Source organism: Leptosomus discolor, chromosome Z, assembly GCF_034619465.1.
Source record: "Leptosomus discolor isolate bLepDis1 chromosome Z, bLepDis1.hap2, whole genome shotgun sequence".
Lineage (NCBI taxonomy): Eukaryota > Metazoa > Chordata > Aves > Leptosomiformes > Leptosomidae > Leptosomus > Leptosomus discolor.
This window is the reverse complement of record NC_141419.1, coordinates 6,708,253-6,730,321: the sequence shown is the minus strand read 5'-3', so window position 1 is coordinate 6,730,321 and position 22,069 is coordinate 6,708,253. Positions and strand designations below refer to the sequence as shown.

The 22,069-nt window shown below is 51.1% G+C and overlaps 2 protein-coding genes across 3 annotated transcripts in view; one reads left to right on the top strand and one right to left on the bottom strand.

The window, feature by feature from the left end:
* Positions 1 to 5,407: 5,407 nt before the first annotated feature.
* NCDN (neurochondrin) lies at positions 5,408 to 9,189 on the bottom strand. Its single transcript, XM_086479575.1, has 6 exons — positions 9,047 to 9,189; positions 7,678 to 8,664; positions 7,233 to 7,459; positions 6,829 to 7,053; positions 6,464 to 6,606; positions 5,408 to 6,144 (listed from the first exon to the last, which is right to left on the bottom strand). The coding sequence occupies exons 1-6, from the start codon at positions 9,146 to 9,148 to the stop codon at positions 5,708 to 5,710; spliced, it is 2,121 nt and encodes a 706-aa protein (XP_086335701.1). The 5' UTR covers positions 9,149 to 9,189; the 3' UTR covers positions 5,408 to 5,707.
* Positions 9,190 to 10,955: 1,766 nt separating this feature from the next.
* Positions 10,956 to 22,069, top strand: part of KIAA0319L (KIAA0319 like) — a 31,914-nt gene continuing 20,800 nt past the window's right edge. Inside the window, exons 1-3 of one of the 2 annotated variants that reach the window (XM_086480478.1) lie at positions 10,956 to 11,097; positions 16,992 to 17,432; positions 17,466 to 17,689. In XM_086480478.1, the coding sequence (XP_086336604.1) occupies positions 10,956 to 11,097; positions 16,992 to 17,432; positions 17,466 to 17,689 (807 nt within the window). Of the gene's footprint in view, positions 11,098 to 16,991; positions 17,690 to 22,069 lie in introns of both variants that reach the window. The other variant, XM_009946845.2, reaches the window with a different exon arrangement.

Here is a 22,069-nt window from a genome sequence, read left to right as displayed (position 1 = left end):
AGAGAGAAATGTCTGGGGGTGCCCCGGGCCTGGCTCCCTGCCCGAGGGGACGGGCGGGAGGGCGGGCGAGACAGGGGAAAACGGAGAGCAGCGACAGGCAGCGTGCCTTCCTCCCCGCCCTCCTCCATCCCTCCCTCCTTCTCTCCATCCCTCCCTCTATTTGGGCCCTCCCTCCGTGGCAGGGCGAGGCGGGCTCGCAGCACCGGGACCCTAAGCACGGCACCGGGCACCGGCGGGGCGAGCGCCCTGTCAGCGGCACAGCGTGATCCCCACTGACACCCCGCCCCCCCGCCCCCCGCCCCGGTAACCCGCCCACGGCGGTGCGGTGCTGCACCCGTCCAGCGCTATGAGGGGGTGCACCCCCGCACCCCCCGACACACACTCGCGGCACCCGGGCACCCACGGACACACCGCGCGCTCGCCCGCGCCCCCCGCGGCCCATGGGGGCCGTGATCGCGCTCCGGGGGCGAGGGGGGGTCCCCGCGGTCTCACCGGGAGCAGCGGGCTGCCCGTGGCTGCGCGGGAGTTTCCATTGGTGGCCGCGTGTGATTTGTGGGCGAGCGGAGAACAAACCCTTCAGCCCCGACTGTAACGCGCCGCGATGTGTGATCGACATTAACAAACACGATCCCGCGTTGCATTTAATTTAATTCCGCTCTTCCTGCCCCGAGCTACGGCTCCCTTCATTTTCATTTTCCCTCTGAATTCCCACAACTCAGACCTCTTTGATTTCCAGGTTTAATTAACAATGCTCATTAAATGAATTTTTATTCATTTCTTTTAATATTACCCTGCCACCTGTCTTTAGGAGGCAAGGGCTGATCACTTATTCTAATTTATTTCTATTAAAGATGGCATTTAAGGGAGGGAGGAGGGGTGTGCAGAGGTGTAAAGGGCTGATCTATTCAAATCTCTTCATCCCCCTCAAATGCTCTTCAAGAGCGCTGTTGCTGAAAGTTCTGTATTTATTTTCCACCAGATCCGTTTCATTTGCTAGGAAAAATTGGATTGGACATGCTGTATTTTGCAGTTATGTTCCAGTTCATTCTTAACATCCCTTGGTCTTCTAGTCCGTATAATGCCGAGTCTTTATTCATCTGAAAGAGGCAAAACTGTGCAAAATCCGAGCAGGAAGGGCCACAAGCCGGCCTGCACGTGGGACCGTGGGGCGAGCAGGAGGATGCTCCCCGGCAGCAGCTCAGAGGGAGGTCATGTTTCCACCCCAAAATAAGACAGAACAGAGGAACCCTGCAATGCTGACAGACAAAGGGAAGGAAAAACAAAAGGCAAAGCTGCCCCGCTGCCACCGAACACGCCTTGGCAGTGGCAATATGGTGGGTTGGGGCAGGGGGCTGGGGCAGCCCGAGCCTGGGACACACACCAGCGGTGCCCAGGAAGGGGACAAGGGACCTTGCAACAGACCAAAGCGAGTGGCTGTGGCTGCTGCTGGGGGCTGTGTGTGTCTGTGCCAAAGGCAAGCTCTGACCGTTCCTCTCCTGCGGGCTGTGACCAGCCGCCAGCAGCTCCTCTGCCCTGGCACCCTCTCCGTTGGGAGCACAAGCAGTACCTTCCCAGCCCTCGGGTCCTGCCCAGCAGCACGCTCAGAGCCCTACAAGCAACCACACAGTCCTTGCAAGATGCCCAAGACCTCTCCGAGTCCCTCGCTGCCCTGTCCTCTCTGTACAGCTTTGCTAAGAGCATTTTCACCTGCCTGGTGATGGCAGACTAAACCTACGGGTCTGCCATGGGCAGGAGGCAGCTGTTAAGCCACCAGTGGTGATGATGAACAACTATTCACTTTAACCTGCTGTCCCGAGGTCCCAGGCAGGGTCAAGGACTGTCACACCGGGTGCTGCACACAGGACATCCCAGCAGCTGCCTGCTCCTGTTACTGGTTCAGCAATGTCAGAGCAATTCCTGGGGGTCATCTGAACACAGGGTGCTCGAACGCAGCTCTCCACTACCTGCTCTTTACCTCCCAGTTTAAGGACCACGTGCACATCCAGCTGTGCTTGTGTTTTGCTCTGCCAAACATCCTCCATGTTTGCTACCGCAACGGCGTGATCATGTCGAGGTCCTCAACGCGAGAGCTGCCCCCTTGCCCCGCAGCTACGGGGAGCGTTCGCTGTCGGTCTGGGCCACATCTCCACCCCAGGGACCACTTGTTGCTTTTGCACCCAAGCCAGAAATCTCTGAAAAACTGGTTTTGTAACAAAGGTCCCAGTGCTCCATCCCAGGGAGATCAATGCATGTGTCGGCTCTTCCAGGAGCGTGCAAGGGGCTTGAGGCACCAACCTCTGCTTTCAGGGGTCAGCAGCAAAAATACCTGCTGAGCAGGACGATAGGGGCATGGATACAAAAGTATGTGAGCACAGGTCTCTGCCCAAGCCAAAGACAAACTGGTTCTTCCCCAGAAGCCCAGCTCCCACTGACATCTCAGAGAAATGCAGGCGGCTCCTGTCACGTCCCACATCCCCTCCCTGGGAATCCAGGTGGGGAAGGAAGCTCCTCACTATGAGGCTGGAGAGCCAGGCAGGGCTTTGGGGAGAAGGACGGGGGCCCTGTTGAGGGCTAGGCAGGGAATGGGGCAGACCTTCTCGCTGCTCGGGCCTCCCACCCTTACCACCCCTGCTACATCTCACGGCACAAGGTCTGTGGGAGAGGGCTGCGCTTGGTTCCTGCTGCAGCACAGCAGCCAAATAACAACCTTATGAAATATTTAATTTTATTGCCAGTGTTTTTGGGGTGATATACAGTGTTTAACTGTAAGATAATGTATGCCATGGTCGGGTTTGCAATGGCAGTATGACATTTAAGCTGTCAAAGCGAAATAGAATGTGCATCTGCTCCTCTGGGGCCTTATCCATCTCGTCCAAGCCACGGTGAACGATTGTCTTGTTCCTGGAGAGCTCGCCCTGGTGTTGAAAATGCACTGGGAGATAAAGCATGGTTTGCCCTGGGTGTTGCTGGCTGCAACCTACTCTGTGCTGGGATCTCAGAGCACCACAGCAGACAGGGGATGTTAGATGACGCTGTCATCCACCTTTCTGGCGTTAGAGGATTGATGCCCGTGGATGCCAGCTGCCAGTGGCAGAACCTGTGGCTGGGCTTACAAAGCTCAGGGTGGCCAAGGAGTCACCCTGCAGCTTTTGAAGCCTTGGCCAGGCTGCTGGGGCACCCTCTCCCTCACGCTGGGCTGAGCTGCCGTGGGCACGCCGGGGCCTGCAGACCGGCCCAAGCAGAGCCAACGGAGATGCCTACATGGCAGGAGGCCTCCACTAGCTCCTGTGCTCTCCCCTCCTGAACGTGCTGTGCTCCCTGTTGTCAGAGCCCAGGGGTCTCAGGGAGGGGAACCAGCCTTTTAGGGGTGCTCTGTCTGAGAACACTCTTGGAAAGTAGTGTCCTGGGACAAGAGAGCAGTGATATTGTTCAAGGAGCCCTGGCATCTCCTCTGACGTTCAGCCTGGTAATGTTATAACTGTTATGCAAAGAAATAAGTACATGATGAGCCATCAGGGTCTCTGGGAGGGTCCAGCTCTGGCAAGGCAGGGATGGTCCTTCTCACATCTGACGGGACTTTCCACTGAAAAGTGTGAGAATGAGAGTCAGGCGCTCCTCTCCAGGCACTTGCTGGTGGCCAATCCCCACTGCCCTAGGACATGGTAAAGGATAAACTGGAGGACTTCCCTGGGTGCTTGGTTTGCTCCCAGGTAGCCTGCCTGGGAATTAAAGACTAGCAGCCAAGGGCCTCCGGGTCTAGGACTCCTCTGGTCTTGGATGGAGTCCTGCAGGCCCAGCCTGGATCTCTGGTCAGGTGTTGTGGAAGCTCCTTCCACTGCCCACAGGGATGAACGATGGCCACAGCGAGCCCAGCACAGCGCTGGGAGAGAGGGGAGAGCACCCTCCTGCTGATACAAGCGCGTATCTCTCATCAGCACTATTGATAGCTCTCCATTAATGGGAAGACCACACCCTCTGACCAGAGGCAGAACAGCATATGCGACTGGGAACAGTCGAAAGTAAAGCACTTGGGGGTTTGGATGTTTTTTCCGACAATCCAAAATGTGTTTCTGGCTCCCCCGACATGCTGATGTTTCCCGGCGGTGCAGAGATGAGGTGTTCTTGGCAGGATGGGGAGACTCTCCCAGCCCACGCTCAGGCAGAGTTCTGCTCTTTTCCAAGGCCAGGAGGCTCATTTGCTTGTTTGGCTTGCATCACTTTCTTCTGGTAGCAAGTACCTTTGTTCCAACTTGCATTAACTTTTCAGGGCTGAGCTGGAAAGATCAGAAACACACTTTTTTGAGCGACAGCAGGCGCCTCCTCTTCAGCTGTGTAAGGCATTCGCTTTCATAAAGCAGCTAGCTAAAAACACGACACAAAGCAGGAATACACCCAGACTCAGCCCTCCTTTTGAGACAGCCCCTCGCTTGATTTTTGTCTCAATCAGACGATTCCACAGCTCTCCCCCAGCACGAGTTCCGAGGGCAGGCAGGATCAGTGCCGTGGTCTGGCAAGAGAGCCGGTCCCCGGCGAGGCTGCTGCTCCCAAAGAGCTCCTCGACTGACACCTGGTGGAAAAGCCTTCCCGGCCCCGGCTGCAGCCCGAGCGGGAGCTCTGCTCCGGCCGGAGCCGTCCTCCACCAGCCAAGCTCCGAAATACCGGCCTGCCCCGGCTGCTCTTTCTGGGGGATTTTACGCTCGGGCTCACAGGGTAGCTGGGAGTCGGCAGCCCCGGCTGCACAGCCAGAGGTACAAGCGGTTTACTCCCATTGTACATGTGGCCTTTCTCTTCTGTGAAGCAAACAACTCCTCGGTCTGCAGGGAGTCAGCGAGGTGCAGTTCACTCTTTTCTGCTTTCACCATCTGTACCCGAAGCCTCTAAAGGGAGCCCAGGCCTTCGCAGGCTGAACCTCTCGCCTTGCAAGAGTGGAAAACTCCCCTCGTACACCCCACCCGTGCGGTGAGAGGCAGCTTGAGCAAACACACATCCCCACGGCTGCGCCTCGTGCGGGTGTTTTACAGGGCAAAACAGGCAACAGCAAGAGGTGCTGTGAAGGTTTTCCGGGCATGAATTTGGGATGACGGTACCAGTCATGGATATGAGCAGGGGGGTTGTCCCACAGCATGGCAAAAGGGCCTTTGTGCATCTTCACACTAGAAGGGGACAGGCCTGTGCCAAGTTACAGAGTTATTCTTGCTCTCTCGGTAAATTTTAAAGCTTCTCCTGTTCCTGCCTTTTGCAGGCTGCCACGTGCAGTGCCAGGTTACCTTATCAACATGTGAGGCCTCTGATATAAAATAAGGTGACATCCCAAAGGGCTTACTGTGACAAAATTGGGAGAGCATGTTCATGGGAGAAGCAGGCAACCTCTCAGGGCCCTGGGCAGAAATAAATCCCAACGCTGCCAGAGTTTGAAAAACAAAGCAACAGAAAGCATCTTTAATAATAAAAGAGGCTGTAAAAAGAAATACTGACAGAAGGTCAAGGAGGTGCACGTTGAAACGTTCTGAGGCAGCAACAGCTCTGTGTGTCAGGCTGGGGACAGTGCAAATCCCGCTGAGCTCTGCTGCATCACTCCAGTTTTATAAAGTTTGGTCACCGAGATGTTTTTTGTCCCCGCCTGGCACCAAAGGGTGCATGAGAAATGTTGAAGGGATCTTGTGCAGGTGTCTGGCTTCATTTCCCCCACCAGGGCGCTGCTGGCTCTTCATTGCTCAGACAGACACTGTTCCAAAGCTGCCATACCGTAAAGGTTGGCCCACTCCCTGCCGTGGTGTGACAGAATCACGTCCCTGCACGGCTTGCTGGCTCTGGCCAGCTCTACCAGCACGCCCTGGAAAGCGGTGATGAGCTCAAAATCCACCGAGGCTGGAGCGACGTGGGCCAGCAAGTCCGAGAGGGCTTCCAGCCACCGCGCCTGGAGGACGGCTTGCGGCAGGCAGGGGAAGAGCGGCACGCAGCTGGCCAAGGCCTGCATCCCCAGGAACCAGAGCTCACCGACATCAGCCCAGGCACTCGCGTAGGCAGGCGACACGGCGGCGGCTGAGCCGTCGCTACCGGGGTCTGCTTGGGCGGTGTGGGCCTGCGAGAGGAAGCGAACGGCGGCTCTGAAAAACTCCTCGGCAGACGGCGTCCCCTGAAGAACTGGAAGAAAAAGGAAACAAATGACTCGATACAGAGCTCGCTCGGCCAAAGGAGGGACCCTTCGGTGGGTCTGTCTGCAGCAGGGCTTTTGGGGAGAGCAGAATACCATCCTCCTGCCCTAGAAACCTCCTAATCCCAGCACACCGGCCTGCTGAATTTTCTGCATATTCCTTGCTCCTCCAGGGTTTTGGTTTTGTCACTTTTCTAATGACAGAAACTGGACCCATTTCCCTTGTTATTTGCTTTCTCCAGCCCAACCACCCAGACTCCAGTCTCTGCCCATGCAGAGCAACGCATAGCTTTTGCCAACTCTTCTCACCCGCTGAACTTGCAAGGATCCTGGCCATCATCAGGCCCAGGGTGGCGACGTTGGCCGCTAGAACCAGGTGATCTTTCTGGGGCAGCAGAAGTGGAAGAGACTTCAGCAATACGTCCATCAAGGAAGAAAAGGTTTTGTCTCGCCTAGAGAGAAAGCAAACCCTGAGACACGTTTCCTGAGCAGAGCCAGAAGCACCTGAAAATGTCAAGGTTAAATGCAGCACCAAGAGAGTGATGTAACTGGTGTTGAAAAAGGGACATCCCTTTTTCAGCGTAGTGCCTTAAAAGATCCTGCAAGCTCATTTCACAATGCACCCTCTTTCTTCCCACTGACCACGTTAAAGCAAGCTCCTGTGGCTCCACTACCTGATGAGGTCTGGTGCAGTCACAACCAGGTTAAGGAAAATCCCACACGTGGTCTGTAGACTCATTTCAGCGCTTGTCAGCGGAGTGAGGGACGTGGGCTCGGAGGTCAGCACCTCCCACTGATGCAGGAAGTACTCAAACAGCAGTGCTGGTGCCCCTTCTGAGATGAGGATGTCCCGGGGCCTGTCCTCTGCTGTTAAATGACAAAAGCCAGGTAGCAGAAATCTGGAAGGAGAAAGAAATTTGGAACGTGAGGTAGAATGGGTCTAAGCCCTGCATTTACATCCAGCTGAGGGGGGGGAAGAAAGAGCCATGAAGTTGGCACTGCAAGGAGAAGGGAAAATAGAGAAAGATTTGAGCGGGTCTGTGCTAAAATGCATCAACTCTGTGCTTAAAATACGCACCTCAGAGCATCCTGGGGTAAGCCAGAGCCCTCGGTGCTGACCAGCTCCGGCTGGGGAAGACTCGCTGCTGGGCTGCCCCCTTTGAAAAGCTTCTTGGCATAATGAACAAGGAAAGGCAGGAGCTCACAGATTTCCTGCTTGAGGGAGGATGTCTCTTCTGCCATCCAGGCTCCAAGGATTCGAACAGAAGCAAACACGAAAGGATCTTGCAGCTCCTCCTGTTTAACCTGCATGAAGAAGACAGACAGAAAATAGCACGTTAGGGCGACTGTCCTATTGAGCTACCGCAGGTATGAAAACCCCAGAGGGCCAAGATGCACATTTTGCTCTACACAGCTACGGCCACGAGCTGCTGAGCACCCATTAAGCCTTTCAGTGAGCGGCTGCCAAAGCCTCCCAAGGAAACCCACAAAACCACGCTCTTTGCTTGAAAGCCCTTCATTACCTGTTTCAGGTAGAATATGACAGCTCCAAATGCCTCCTCCATGATCCGCATGAGCTGCATTTTCTGCACCTCTTCTAGCAGTGGTTTCTCTTCTCTCAGGCACTCCTGGATCCCCATCTCAATAAGGATGTAGCAGGCTGTTATCACTTCTTTCTTCCCCTCCACCTCCAAGGGACCTGGCTCCTCCAGGGTCAGGCGGACCTCCACACAAGCTAAGTTTACCAGCAAGGCCAGGAACTTGCTTCCCGCACTCCCTGCTGGGATCCACTCTGACCCACAGGCCTGCACGAGGCAGGCAGCAAGCTTCAGAGCAGGGTCCCGCTGCGACTGGCTGAGTTTGCTGCCCAAGATGTTAGCCAGCCCTTTGTAAAGTCTATGGAGGCACTCAGAGCCCTGCGAGTCCTGTGTGAGCGGTGGTGACAGGGGGACAAAGCGAGGCAGAACCTCACACAGCTCAAATTTGGTCATGTCTTCAGTCTTGAGAAACTCATCAGAGAGCTTGCTCAGCACGGCCAGGAGGTGTGAAGCGTCTCTCTGCCAGCAGTTCTCCTCTGCTATGGCCAAAAGCCCCAAGAGCAGCGTCAAGGCACGGTCAGAGCCGTAACTGCAATTCACGTAGGCCTGGCACAGGGCAGACACCGTCCCTTTGGTCACCAGCATTCTGGGGCCCCTGGTAGTGGCCATGACAGCACTCAGACACTGGTATGCATCATCGATCATGGACGTGCTGTCTGGATTGCAGGGGGAAACCAGGATCTCGTTGAAGGTTGGGATTTTGTTCAGGATCTGGGAGTGACCAGCTAACTCTGGATCGGTGCAGAAACACGCCAAGAGAGTAAGGCCCAGTGCCCGGAAGGTGTGCTCGGGGCAGCCTGCTGGGGGCTGCCTGGAGGTGAGCAGGCGATTCGGAAACGTGAATCCAATTGCGTCAAAGATCTGGCGACGGGTCTTTGCGTCTACTTCTCCGGCTCTGACCGCTTTGGTCACCTGTAAGGCAAAATGGGGTGAGCATGCAGCACAGCAAGAGGCTTTGCTAAATTTACAGGACTGAACGGGGAAAATCAGAAGCCGAAACAACTTTCATTAGGACACAGAAGCACCCACCGAGCTGAGTGCTTGGTCTAAGGGCTGATTCAGCTTTACCTGAGTGTTCCGGAGCGCGGCAACGCCGACGAACCCTCAGCACGCCCAGCCCAAGGCCAGGCTCCCCCCCGCTTCGCTGATGGGGGCATCGAGGCCCCCCAAAAGCCAGCAAGCGCAGCTACAAACGCCGCTCGGGCGCTCTCGTTTCCAGAGGTGGGTTTCGCCTCCCCCCTGCCCGTTCCCGAGGCGATGGCGCCCAGGCCGCCGCTCCGCAGCCGCTCCTCACCAGCAGCAGGGCCGCGAACTGCTCGCTGTCGTTTCTCGCCTCTCTGAGCACACCCAGGCACCTCTTCAGCGTCGAGCTTCTGTCCCCGGAGTCCGAGGCCATGGCCGGGGAGGTTGGTTTACGGACAAAACGAGCACGGCCGCTTCCCAGGCCCTCTCAGCCCCTGCTCTCACTCCCGGCCCGCTGCGCCGTTGCCGCCTCTCAGCCAATCCGCGCGCCGCCGCCGCGCCGCCGGCCAACCGCCTGCCGCCTTGTTGGGCAGTCCCTGAAGCCACCGCCTTCGCGCGGCCTGTGGGCAAATCACCTGTGGCTGCCCGGCCTCCTCGCCCGCCGGCTGCGGGAGGGCAGCCCCGCCCCGAGCCGATGTGATCCGGGACAGCCGGCTCCGGAGCCCCGGTGCTGACCGGACGGTGTCCCTAGAGACGGTCCCGGTTCCGGGAGGGGGTGGTTCAGCTTCCGGGTGAGGGGTGAGCGGGTGCCCGCCGCTGCCAAGGCGCCGCCGCCGCCATGGCCGCGGGGCAGGAGGCCCCGCTGTCCCCCGGCCCGCCGCGCTGGAGGCCCGGCCCCGCCCGGTGCCCGGCCCCGCCGCCCGCCTGAGGCCGCCGAGGAGCCGCCGAGCTCGCCTCGCCATGCGCCCCTGGTAGGTACCCGCCGGCGGCCCGGTGCGCTCCCTCCTCCCGCCCGTCCCGGCGGGGCCCTGTCCCGGCCCCGGAGGCGCTGACGGGCTGCGGGCGGCTCCGTACCGGGGCCTCCGCCCTCGGCGAGTCCTGCCGGCCGGGCAGCCCGGCTGGTGGGCGCCGACGCCCTGGCCCCGAGTCACCGCGGGCGGCGTGGACCGAGCGGCCGTGGTCCTGCGTGGGGAGCCCCGTGGGAGCGAGGGGCGGGCGGAGCGGGGACCCGGCGGGGCGGAAAGTTTCCTTAACGACCTGTTGGCTGAACAGCCGCGGTTTTACATCTCCCGTCGTGGAGTTTCCCTGCCGTGTCCGTCCCCGTCCGTGCCCCTGCAGCTCGCGCTCTTCGCGGGTGAAAATTCCCTCGAGGTTTAACAATCGAGGAGCGGTTAAGCAGCAGCTCGCTGGTGGCCAGATCTGTGACACTTTTCCCTTTTGGTTCTCCAGAACTGACAGATTTAACTCCTTGTGCCTAATGGTGCTTCGTTACTCTTTAAAAATAGCAAACAGTTAATACTAATTACTTGTGAAATAACGTTTTCATATCACATCACCTAGAGCTGATGTAGATTTTGGTAACGAAAGGCTGTAAAGGAGCTTTTGACATTAGAAAGGCTGAGAAGGAGCATCAGTGCTTTCGTGGTCTCTGCCCTGCCGAGCAAAATACGATGTAAAACAGGCCTTTAGCTCCGTGTTTCTCAGCGTTGCTGTCTTCTCGTTTCTCTTTGTTTCTGGCTGGTGCCAGCCAGCATCAACATGCAAGCGATGACATCGCCAGGCAGATGTGCTGGGTTTAGCAGTGCCTGTGTTATGTTTGTGGTGCTGGCTGGGTGTCCCTTCCCTGTGGTGTATTTGAAACTGAAATTTCCCAGGTATCTCTTTGGAATCCAGTAGCCTGGCTATTTCCAGTAGATATTGGATATTTTGCCACTGAAAGTGGTGGCATCTGGAGGTGGAAATCACCAGGGTGAAGGGAAGGGCTGCCTCCGTGGCCCACTGCGGTTCAGCACTGGCAACTTTGCAACTCTGGGTTTTGTTTTAGTATCATATGTTGATAGTTACTTAGCAGCAGCTGGACTAAGTCACAGCAGATAAGATAAGATATTGCTTTTCCTCAGCGAATGCTCCGTGCTTTTCATAACGTCAGCTGAATCTGCACAAGGACATATCGAATGCCAGTGGATGTTTTGTGTCATATCTTCTATGTGTCTAGAACCCTGCTGCTGCCCACAGAGGCCATGGAGAAGAGGTTGGAAGCCAAGTTCAGCATTAGCGCCCGATTTCTGTCACAATACTGCCTGGGGAAACCTGCAAGGGAGCTGAGAAGTCTGCAGCTGTTCTACCTGTGCACTTGCCTGTGTGCCTTGTGCTCCTCAGCAGGTGATTCTTCTGTTTTCTCTGGGACTGGGCTTACATTTTTTATGATATTTATCCCTCTCACTTGTTTAAAATATTCTGAGCGGAAAGTGAAATTATTTGCTGCTAGACACTGTAGCTGATTTTAAAAACAAACACAACCACACCCTTAATAGTTACTAAATGAACTGTCAAAAGGGTAGGAGGGATGTGGGCCCTGAAGGCATCCCTTGTAACGCTGTATTGCTCTGGTAACCACCTGTGATTTTTGGGTCACCAGGCGGTCAGCAGCAGCGGGTCTGTCTGTCCCGCTGCTCCTGTCGTGAACCTTCATGTGCAGTGCTGGCTTTCAGGTGCCCACCGGTATTTCATAGAGCTTTCTCTGAGCTGAGAATCTTTGTTTGGTTTTATTTGCAAAAGGAACAAGTGATAATCTGGAGAATAATTTCATATAAGGAATACTCAAAGCAAGTTGGGAAGGCAGGAATTTTTATTTTTTTTTTTAGCCCTTAAGTGTTCAACACTCTCCTCAAACACAGTATGTCAATAATGTGTATTTGCCTACAGGCAATTGTTGTGTTTGGTTTTTTATTTCCTGTTCAAACTTGAGTAACCAACCTCCTGCTCAAGCAAATAACGAAGTTAGTGGCTTGTATGGAAGTTCTCACGTAATGGATTGTGTGGTGTGTTTGTTCAGGGGTTTTTCTTTTAAAGTTCAGATTCTGACTCTTCAGAGCGTCTTGCAAAGTTCCTGTCAGTGCTTTGAGGCCACATCTTCACCAAAAGGTGGTATTTTTCCCCTGCGTGCATGTAGCATTCACCAGATTCTAGTTAAGAAAGTTTGTCACGTGCCTTTTCCCTTCTTTGTTCAAGTTGCAGTTAATTACAGGTTTGAAGCAGTGGTGACCTCAGTATACACCAACCAGTGTGACAGCTGCCAGCAGCTTTTTTTGCTGGAAGGTTGCTCTGCTTTGCTTCTCGGTCATGCAGACGTGTTCTCTGGGCTGCTGCAGCATCTCTGTTGTTTCACCAGACCTTCCTGGACACTTACCGAGGGGTAGACTTGATTAAGCTAATGAGCTGTGTGACCTTGATCAGCTAATTTAGAACCTGGAAAGACAGTTGCATTCCTGGCCCTAGCAAAGGGTTCTCAGCACTGTGTGTCAGGTGGACCGTGTGTTTCCTTGTACACTGGGCTTCCTGCACGGCCTTTCCTGTCTTTAGTGATGTCTTCGAAGTTAGAGCTGGTGCTGCAAATCCTGTGTTGCTCTTGGAGGGTGTTCCAGAGGGTGCTGCTGTGTCTGAGGGCTGGCCTGCTTGAAAGAGTTAAAGCCATGGAGGCTGGTGCGTGTGCGGAAATAAATATAATTATATGTGACATAGTTATCCCGATGTGGACACTTTTTCCATTGTAGAGTTTTTGTTCTTTTGGTCATGTTTGTGGCACTTAGGCAGCAGAGTTTGTTAAACTGAGGAGGAATTATGGCCGCCTAGAAATGCCTGTGATCATGCAGTTACGTAAGAGGAACTATGTTGACATAATTGGTTACATGTGACAGATTTAAAAAGTCTATGGAGTCAAGTCTTTAACCATTAATCTGATATCAGGAGGATTAACTGCCTGGGCAAGTCTGTGAATCTGAGCTTATTAATAGCAACTGTTCTTGTCTGTTCGTTCCCCTGCTGTTCAGCAAAGCCAGGAGCTGTGTCGCTGGGACAGAAACTCCCGAGTTCCCGAGAGGAGCAGTGGTTTTTGTACTGATATACTTTGAAAGAAAAAAATGACAAAAACAACATTAAGAAGTGACTAAGCACACCCACTGTGCAGGCGTCTTGTGATTTGTGTTGTGCTAGGCTGGGTAGGCTGCTGGGGCTTAGGAGGGAGCTCGTCCTCAGGGACGTTCCTGCTGACAGGTTTCTCATGCTTTGCTCTGAAGCTGCTGGCGTTGATGCTGTCAGTGACTGGAGTTACTGGTCTGCTGGTCTGACCCAGCCTCTGAACTCTTGTCTGCAGCTGCCGTGTATGGTCACGTAGGGTCCAGCACGAGGAACTGGAAGGGACTGAACAGGCAGCTCTCTTAGTAAGCAGGGGTTAGTAACTCTGCTGGTGCCCCCAGTGCCTTCTCTCGTTTGGTGCGGGTCCATGTCCACCTACTACAGGTGCTGCACCAGGTTCTGTGGAGGGTCCCTGTTTGCAAGACTCTGAATAGCAACGTGTGGCTTCTTGTCACAACAGTTTGTTTGGCCTGTAGTGTGTTCCTGCGGGACTCTGGGGAAGGAAGTGTTTTGTGAACAGGCCAGGTGGATTTTCCTGCAGAAAGTCATTCATCTTTCCCGAGATGAAGTGCAAGTGTAGACTGAGGAGCTCTGCTTTCTGCCGTGGCAGTTAAATAGGGTTAACTGAACGTGTGATGCCCACCAAAGACCGCGGGACTTGCTTAGAGGAAAATCAGTGTGATTCTGTGGAAAATGTACATCTAGAATGCTGGACTGGCATGTTGTGAATGGCCTGTTCGCTTCTATTGTTCCTGAGGGTTAACTGAGTTTTAAGCCATCCATGTACAGCAATTCAGAAACAGTGTTGGCTAATTTCACATAAACGTGCCCTAGATGGGCATTAGCAGAGTTCTGGAAATGAATTCTGGCCAAAATACCATTCAAATCGTTGCATCTTGGTTAAGCAGTGGTTTAGATGAGAAGCAGAATGCTTTCAGCATGGTAGTAGTGTTGTGTCATCTGGGCTAAGTCATGGCTCTGGCATTCCTAGGAGGTTCTTATGGGGATTCAGGTTTTACATTTTAGATGAATAAATATAATAGTCATGTTATGTAGTGATTTTTCACAAGGGATATCTTCACTGGGAATGCTTTTCTCTTAAGTATGCCCCATTCTGTTTGTGCCCCAGTTCTAAGCCTGTTACTAGAAAGCTGCTGCTGCATTTCACTGGGTTCTGGGTCAAGCCTTAATTTGAATGGTGTGTATGAGCCAGGGCTGACAGCTGAGGAGAGATGGATGACACTGGTCGAGGAGGAGGGATTTTAGGGTTGTGGGAAGCAGCACATTTCCCCTTTGCACAGGATATATTTGGGATAGTGCTTCACCTTTAACAGAAAGTGATTTTTTTTAGGCTAAACTGAGTCTGAATGGGTAAGATCCTCTTGAAATTCACAGCGATAGTGGTGGTGTTCCGTTTGTTGCTTGTTTCTCTTAAGTCTGGAGCCTGCATGTATACATACACATACCTTTTGTGTGTATGCGCACCCACACACCCACATCCCTGTCCTAATTCCGGGCCCATCAGGTTAGTGCCAGGTGCTTGTCCCTGCCTGTGCGCACAGTCGTGTCAGGGTGACTGTCAGTCCAAGCACTAGGGAGTGTAATGAGGTCGGTTGTTGCCCCGGGCAGACAGACTGCCAGTCTGCTTGCTCTCGAAGGAAGTGCCATGTGTTGATGAAGTGTGACAAGGGTGGTGGTGATTTTAAAGGTGCTGATGTCAACTTCTCTCTCTGTTGAACATATGCAAAGTTCAATTGCACGTTGTGGTTGGACATTGCTGCAATGAGGAGCTTCCCCACCTTCTGCACCGTTGTGGGCTCAGACACCCGCAGGGAGCTCTGGTCCCCTGTGACTTGGTCACAGATCTCGAGAGCATTCTGTTGCAGCTGATGCTAGCTTTCTGGAGCCTTGTCCTCAGACTGCCTTTGCTGAGCTGGCTTTGCAATAAGCTGTAAATAACACTTTTGCTTCCTGCTTTCTGATGTCTCAAAACCAAACTTTTTCTCGTGGTGGTGCAAGTTCCCTTTTTGGGTTGAAATTCTTGGGTAGCAAGAGATTGCACACAAAAGGTACACGAATATGGCCACTCTTCTTCATTTCAAACAAGTGGCTAATCCATTCGGGGTGAGAAAATCATTGTATGTGGGTACCTTTAATGATCAGGAGTACAAAAGCTGTTACACATACTGTGGTGTTTGGGGTAGCTGAATTACGATGAAATATGTCCTCCTTCCCCTCTTGCTTTCTTTGGTCATACAAAGTTATAAAAGTGCTATGGCTTTGCCCTTTCCCCTGTAACTGAGGGATGGTGCAGGAGGAAGGGCAAAGCCGTAGCACTTTCTTATCACTAACTGTGGGTATTAGCTGTGATTCAGAGTGTCAGAGTTCCTTGCCATCTCGGTAGCATGAGGTTAAGTGTCTTTTTATCTGGAGTTTAAAGTTCTGAAGTCAAATGCTTCAAGTAGCCTGAAGCGGCCAGAGTGGAAGACACCTGCATCCGTCTGTACTGTTCTGCTCTCACAGTTTTCCAGGATTGATGTGTCAGGAGTTGAGGTTGACCAGTGCTTGTGAGCTGCAGAGTTGATCAGAACAATACCTCCCCCTCTGCACTTCTCACTGCGTGATGGTTGGCACTTGGAGAGCTCCCTGCTACGTGAGCCTCCTGTGGCTCAGCAGGGCTGTCGGAGTTGTGCCAGGCAGTGGGGACTGTGCACGATTTCTTCCAAGAATCATAAAACGCTCTGCAGTGCCATCACCAAATTACTTTGAGACATGGAGATCTGTATGGTCTTTCTCCTGTGCCTCAACATATTCCATCTTTAATGTGTTTGCAACTTGGAAGTGATGGGAGAGGTAGGGTGAGAAGTCTCAGATGGATCAGTAGAGATCTTCTGATTCCATCTTCTCAGTGAGACAGATGGATCAGTAACCTCTACAACCGTGCCTGTTAATTTGTTTAGTTCCCACTGTAGTGAACGTGGGTATAATGTAAAGTGGAGTCTGTATTCATTCAGAGTTACTAGAGTAGTAGTATGTTACTGGACTTTTCTTTATGTGCTGTCAAGAAATGGGGCACTATAGTTTAAATTCAGACTTCTTTAAAATAAAGTAAGAAAAAAGTTTCCCATTTGTGTTGTGTTCAAGAACTCTGTTCTTGACAGGCAGGGAGCCAGATCTGGAGTATATTCTCGAGCTGCACTACTCAGGGTCCAGCAACATAGTTTGTAAAGTAATCTTCCAGAGACCTATTATCCCTTGGATGCTGAACACAGCACAGTGTAACAGTCCCATAGGTCATTAGTCTATTTTTAGGGAGTCCTTAATCTGCAGAGCTCTGAATTTTGGAAGCCTTTAATCCATTGATCCCTGCAAGCACTCTAATTTTTCATGCTAAGAAGAAAAAATAAATAAAAAAATCCGTATGCAAAGCAGTTGCTGCCTTTACTGCTGATCTGAGATCTGAAGTAACTTGACTCTCAAAAAAAAAAAAAAAAAAAGAAAATATGTTTGACGTAATTTCTGTTACAGAAAGTGCTGTAGTGGGATGGCTGGTGAGGATAGGCCTTGCAGGCCTCTGTTCTAGAAGATGTAACAGCTTCTTAAGTGGAGCAATTTCAGTCAAAATAAATGACTGAGCTCAATCATCAGCATGGACCAGGAAAAAATGCCTTTTTACTATGAACCAAACAGTGTCACTGTTTCCAGAGTTCTCCTTCAAGGCAAACTATGGGCAGAGAGGCAATGCTACTTACTGGTTAGAGTAAGAAACTGCACTCGGGATTCCTGCGTTCGACTTCTGGCTCTTAACTTACTGTGAACCTTGGCCTCGCTGTTCAGTCTGTGCCTTACAGCCTTCTCTAAACAGGAGCGTTTCTGTTGTAGATGGCTTTAGCTCCATTACTGTCAAAAAGGGTGGTGGTCGCTTTGGTAAGAGGTGCAGATTGTTGCTTAAAATCTTGTGTGAGTACTGGATACTGAGGCCACGTACAGATGCTGAGAAGCCCCCGTTTTACTGTCCTGTACCCTTTCTCCCACATTACGCCTGTGCCCTAAATTCGTCTTAACAATAGTGATGAGGTTCTACTGTCCGCTGCTTTAAAGGGTTGAGAATTGTCTTTATTTGTCTTCACTCCCTTTCCCAGATGCAAACTGGAACAGATCTAAATGCGAGCCGGGGAGGATCCTGTTTGGTGGCCGTTTGAGATCGTGGGAAGATCGCCATTTACAGCTTCTGGAAGGGTTTCATACTGTGCGGTCCTGTCAGACTGCTTGCTGCCAGAGCCCCACCTGTGATGCCTTTTGGTTCTTGGAAAATATGTGTATCCAGGTGAACTGCACTATGCCTGGCATGTGTCAGGCAAACAGGACTGGCTTTTCTCACTCTGTTTTGGTGTTTTTAAAGAAATCAAAAAGCACAGAGCACTCCTTAAAGTTTCAAACGGAAGGTGATGTGAAGACCTGGTTTCACAAGTGGTTGGAGTGGGGCATCCCTGTCCAGAGGAAAAAAAGACTGCGGAGGTCATTGCAGAAGCGGAGTTTGGCAGGTAACAGGGTGGAACTCCTGAAAAGGGCTGTAGCAGCGAGCCCCAGCGGTCAGGCTGCAGCCAGAGCATCAGACAGCAAATCTGGGCACAGCCAAAGTGAAGCAGAGAGCTTGAAGGATCAAGTACCGAGGCGCTTAGTGGCAGACAGGCCGGTGCCTGAAGGCCATCCAAGTCAAAAGAAAGACTTGCTGAAAAATGGACAGAACCCAAGAGAGCAGAAAACCAAAAGCCCGCTCCCTCCTAAAAGCAATAATGTGAACGGATCAAGCAATGCAGGTGGTGTTGGCTTGCCACAGGTAAGTGTGATTGCTGGGGCTGAAACAGGGCTGCCTTGGACAGCTGCACCCTCCTGCTCAATCTTGCTTATGTGGACTTTGACTTAAAACTGCTTAAGTGATAGGATATCTTTCTGGATACCTGTTTTCAGCCTCCTGTCAACAAGGCAAGGCCAAGGGTTGGGGGTTTTGTTTGTGTTTTGTGGTGTAGGGGTTTTTTTGGCCCTCTTCCTAGCTGGGATAAACTGTCTTTGGGAATGTGAGGGGAGACGGAGGTCATGATAGTGCTCATTCTTTGTATAATCACACAGTGGACTTGCCAGATCGGAAGGAAAGGTGAGATGTGATGTCAGTGGGAAGTGTCTGGGAGTTGAAAACTGTTACTTGTAGCAGTACCTTTTTAGATCCACGAAATAAAATATGCTATTTTCCTTTGAGTGCTGAATTAAGGCAGTTAAATATGTTATTTTATAGACTCATGCACAGAGTTTCCAATGTACTTTCAGGTCAGCCTGCTTGCTTGAGTTGACATCTTAATGCCAACTTTTTTGTTGTGTTTTTGAAGACTGCTTCAGTTTCTCAAATCCACAAAAGCTTACATTGGCATTGGTTGAATGAAACCAGTTTAGTCTCTACTCTGAACACGTACAATGTTAAGCTAATAAATCTAGATGTTAGAGAAATTGGCACATTTGAATTGTTAAATGATGTTTGTGTTTTTAAATCTGCAAGTAGTTTTTTTGGGCCTTATCATACAAAAAAGCCTGTAGACACATGGTGGTGAAACAGAAAGAATTCTACTTTGTGACACTGTTCCTTAAATACCTTTTGCCGTGTTTCTAGGATTTGGCACTGTTGAAGCCTGATGCCTTTTCCTGTAGTTACATTTTTGTTCTGGAAATTTGACCGAATTTGTTTCTCTCCCTTGCATTCCACTCTTGGCTCCAGGTAGGGCTGTGACTGGTCTGAGCCACCACCCTGCGGAGCAGGATGTGGAGAGCAGCCAAGGGACGCTGCTGAGAGCTCCAGGGAAGCCCGGGTGGCGTGTGAAATCGTGCACTAAAACTTTACAAATGTTTGATTTTCCAGAACCTCACAGCATTTAAGGCTGACTCAAGATCTCAGCTTTCTCTCTCCCCCACAGCATTGCAGCATTCCCACCCTGCCTGTTCTTTCTTCCTCCTAACATTTGAGATCTACAAAGTGACCCCATTCTCTCAGTTGTTATGCGCGCGACATCTGGGAGACTTCGCAGCCAGTTTTAAATGTCTTCTGTTGCTCTTGGGTAATAGTTGTTTTATCTCCCCGCTTGTTCGGTTTGCAGCATTGCATTCCGAGCTGTCGTGTTATTACTATTCAGTGCCTGTCCGCTGAACTGGTTGCAAATATTAAATTACATGGATTAATTGGCTTCCGAATATTGCAGAGTATCCAGGATTTCCCATCTGTAGGAAGCGCTGCCATTGGCATTAAGGTGCGCTGTTGGATGTATGCTGGGGAAAGGTTTTTGTTCTCCTTGCTACTAAGAAAGTCCTTATCTCCTACAAAATGCAGGTTCATCAAAATAAAACCTTCTTACTAAAAACAGATTGGCTGCGATGGAATTCCTGGCAGTCATATTTTTGAGGTTTAGGATGGAGTTGTTGAGGAGGAGAAGGACTTAAAAAATCCACCTTAACAGGGGTATCGAGCTGAAGCTGGTTCTACCCAGCCCTGGGCTAATTCCTTGATTATTGAACCATCCAACTCTCACCTGCAAAATACAAGGCAAGCTATGCAGCTGTCCTTGCATTTCTGATCTGAGAGCAGTTTAATTTAGGCCAAGGATATAACATTCAAACCTGTGTACTTGGGACATGGCCAGCCTTAGCAGGAGGGAGATGCTAGAGCAGGGAGTTTTTCCAAGTTGGGCTGGTTATGGGCCAAAATAAGTAAAGTTACACACATGCTGAAATCAGTAGAATTTCACCTGGGCTAGATTTGGTCCTGTACATGGAGTGTATGGCTTCAGCAGGTGAATGCTGTAATTCCTTAAGAAGGTTTGGTGGATGGGCTGAAAGGTGGGGAGAGTACTGGATCGTTATTGCGTGCCAAGCGGTTCATACCTGGAAGCATCAAACATCTGAAGTGGGAAAGGACATTTGAGGTCAAAGTGGATCTTAACTCCCTTTTAAAAGGGGACAAAGAAATTAATGTGCATATTCTCCTTTTCTGTTGATGAGCACTGAATGTGTGGAAGGCAAATCTTCCCTTGGTCCTAGAGACTTGGGGAGAAGTCGGGCAACAGTTTTAGGAAAATACTGCCTCGGTGAGTTTTAATTTTCCCCTTGCAGTTCTGATAGCTCCATAGCCGTCTGCAATGTCATGTGCTAATGTGCTGCTAGCATTAACTTGAGGTTTTGCTGTGTCCATGCTGTGGAACCAGAGATAGGTGAAGGAGAGCGTGCCGGGGTAGAGCACAGTGCGCCCTGCTCATCAGCCCTTGACTAAGGAAGAGAAATTTGTGCTTTTCCCTTAAAGTGAGTGACACTTTCCAGGCACAATTTTTTCTGCCTCGCAGTAGAAAAACTTGTCAATTTTAAAATACAGCAATGCATTTAATAGCCAACCAGAAGAAGTATTTAAGTGCAGCACTGCTGATGAGAGAGGCTGCTGCTGCAGCACTGCAGCAGCTCTGCAGGCAGGCTGGAAAAAGCTGCAGCCTTTAAAGTGGAGTTGTTCCAACAGAACCAGAGAGCTCATTCCTGCACTCACAATTCTGGCGGCTGTTGGCCGTATAACAAGCCCAGTGTTTGACTCTCGCTGTCGTGCTTCCTGATAGTCCTGGGTGCTTTTTACCCTACGGGGAAGGAGGGAAGGTCTGTCTTCACAGCCAGCACTAACTCTGTTGCAGTTTGTGACGTTACCCACATTTTTGTCTTAAGGGTCCTCACAGACGTGGCACCTAGTGCAAACAACTAAGGACAATCTAAGCTGAAAAGAGCCTATTTTGTAAACTCAGACCAGGCTTAGCAAAGTAAGGCCCATTTAAATTAAAAAAAAAAAAAAAGAAAATGCCAGAACACAGGTATTTTTCTTTTAGTAACTTAGGTTCAGTGCAGATTCTGATGCTCATAGCTGCTCTAGTTCCATCTTAGAGATGTAGGACTCTCAGACAGGAAGACCAGGTTGCTTATCCCAGGCCAAAGGCAGTTAGGGGTCAGGATCAAAAGTGTGTGGCGCTGCTATTTTCGCTCAGGCCAATATGCCACTCCTCTCTACTTTCTAAGCTAATAAGATAGGACAGCTGGCAAACTTCTAGTCTCCTCCTCATTTATCCCCAAGAATGAAATCGTCTGTTCTTCGCTTTAAAGAATTCAGGGTTATGGAGTAAAGATAAGAAATGTCTCAGCTTGCAAGCATTAGAGGCATTTTTGCTGTTATGTTGCCCCAGGCAAAGCTTATCTAATTCAAGCTCTCTGCAGACATTTGGCTGTCAAGTCATCCTGAAGACTTCTGGGAGGAGGAGGATCTCTCTTCACTGTAAAGTGGTTTTTTTTAGATGTAAAAAAGTGAGTCAAGGAAGCATCTGTCTCACTGAAAATAGTACCAAGTGGTGACTGGGCCGCTGTGCCCAGCGGGCAGATGCTGGTCTCCTGCGCGTTGTTTGTGACAGCTGTTCTTGTGACCGGGCTGGGTTGATTCTTGCCAAGCAAAAAGTGATTTCTCATAGTGGTATGAAGTCATGGAGATTTTCTGCTCCTGTGCCTTTCCTAAAGAGCGTCTCGAATGTCTGAGCTCCTGCCTGGCTGTTCCCCTCCTGTCATGCCAGCATTTTGAACTTTATCTTACTCGCATACTTTGTAAAAGGGAGTCAGTATCCTGAGCTGACCAGAGCTGTGAATGGGTGTAAGATGCTCCTGCTCGGGACGTGCCAGTTTTGCCTGCATCTTTCTTCCAAAGAATCCATAGTTTCATTAAGCAAATAGAGAAAACCAGCTGATGTCCATAACACAAATAGTGTTTGATTCTTTGGTCCGTAAAGCTTGGATCTTAATCAAACCTACAAATGAGTCGAGATGTTTTAAATTCTGTGACCAAGGGAAGATTAGCTGAGATATGAGGAAAGGAAATGATTTGCCTGACTGCAATAAAAAAAAAAACCTTGCAGAGAAGCCTTCAGTGCCTTCATTGCTACTCTTGGCCGGGCAGGCTATTTAGTACATACACCATGGCTTTATTTTTACAACTGGCATTTAGTGTTTTCTGAAGCCCAGCCTATTTACTGACCAAGATGTTGCCGACCGTGGTCTAGAGCACTCTTCCAGTTCCTCTTTCCTGGACTGGATGCCAACAGCGTGGTATAAAAGCTTGAGAATATTTCCTCCAATATGAGCTTTTGATCAGCTCCTCTAGCGGGGA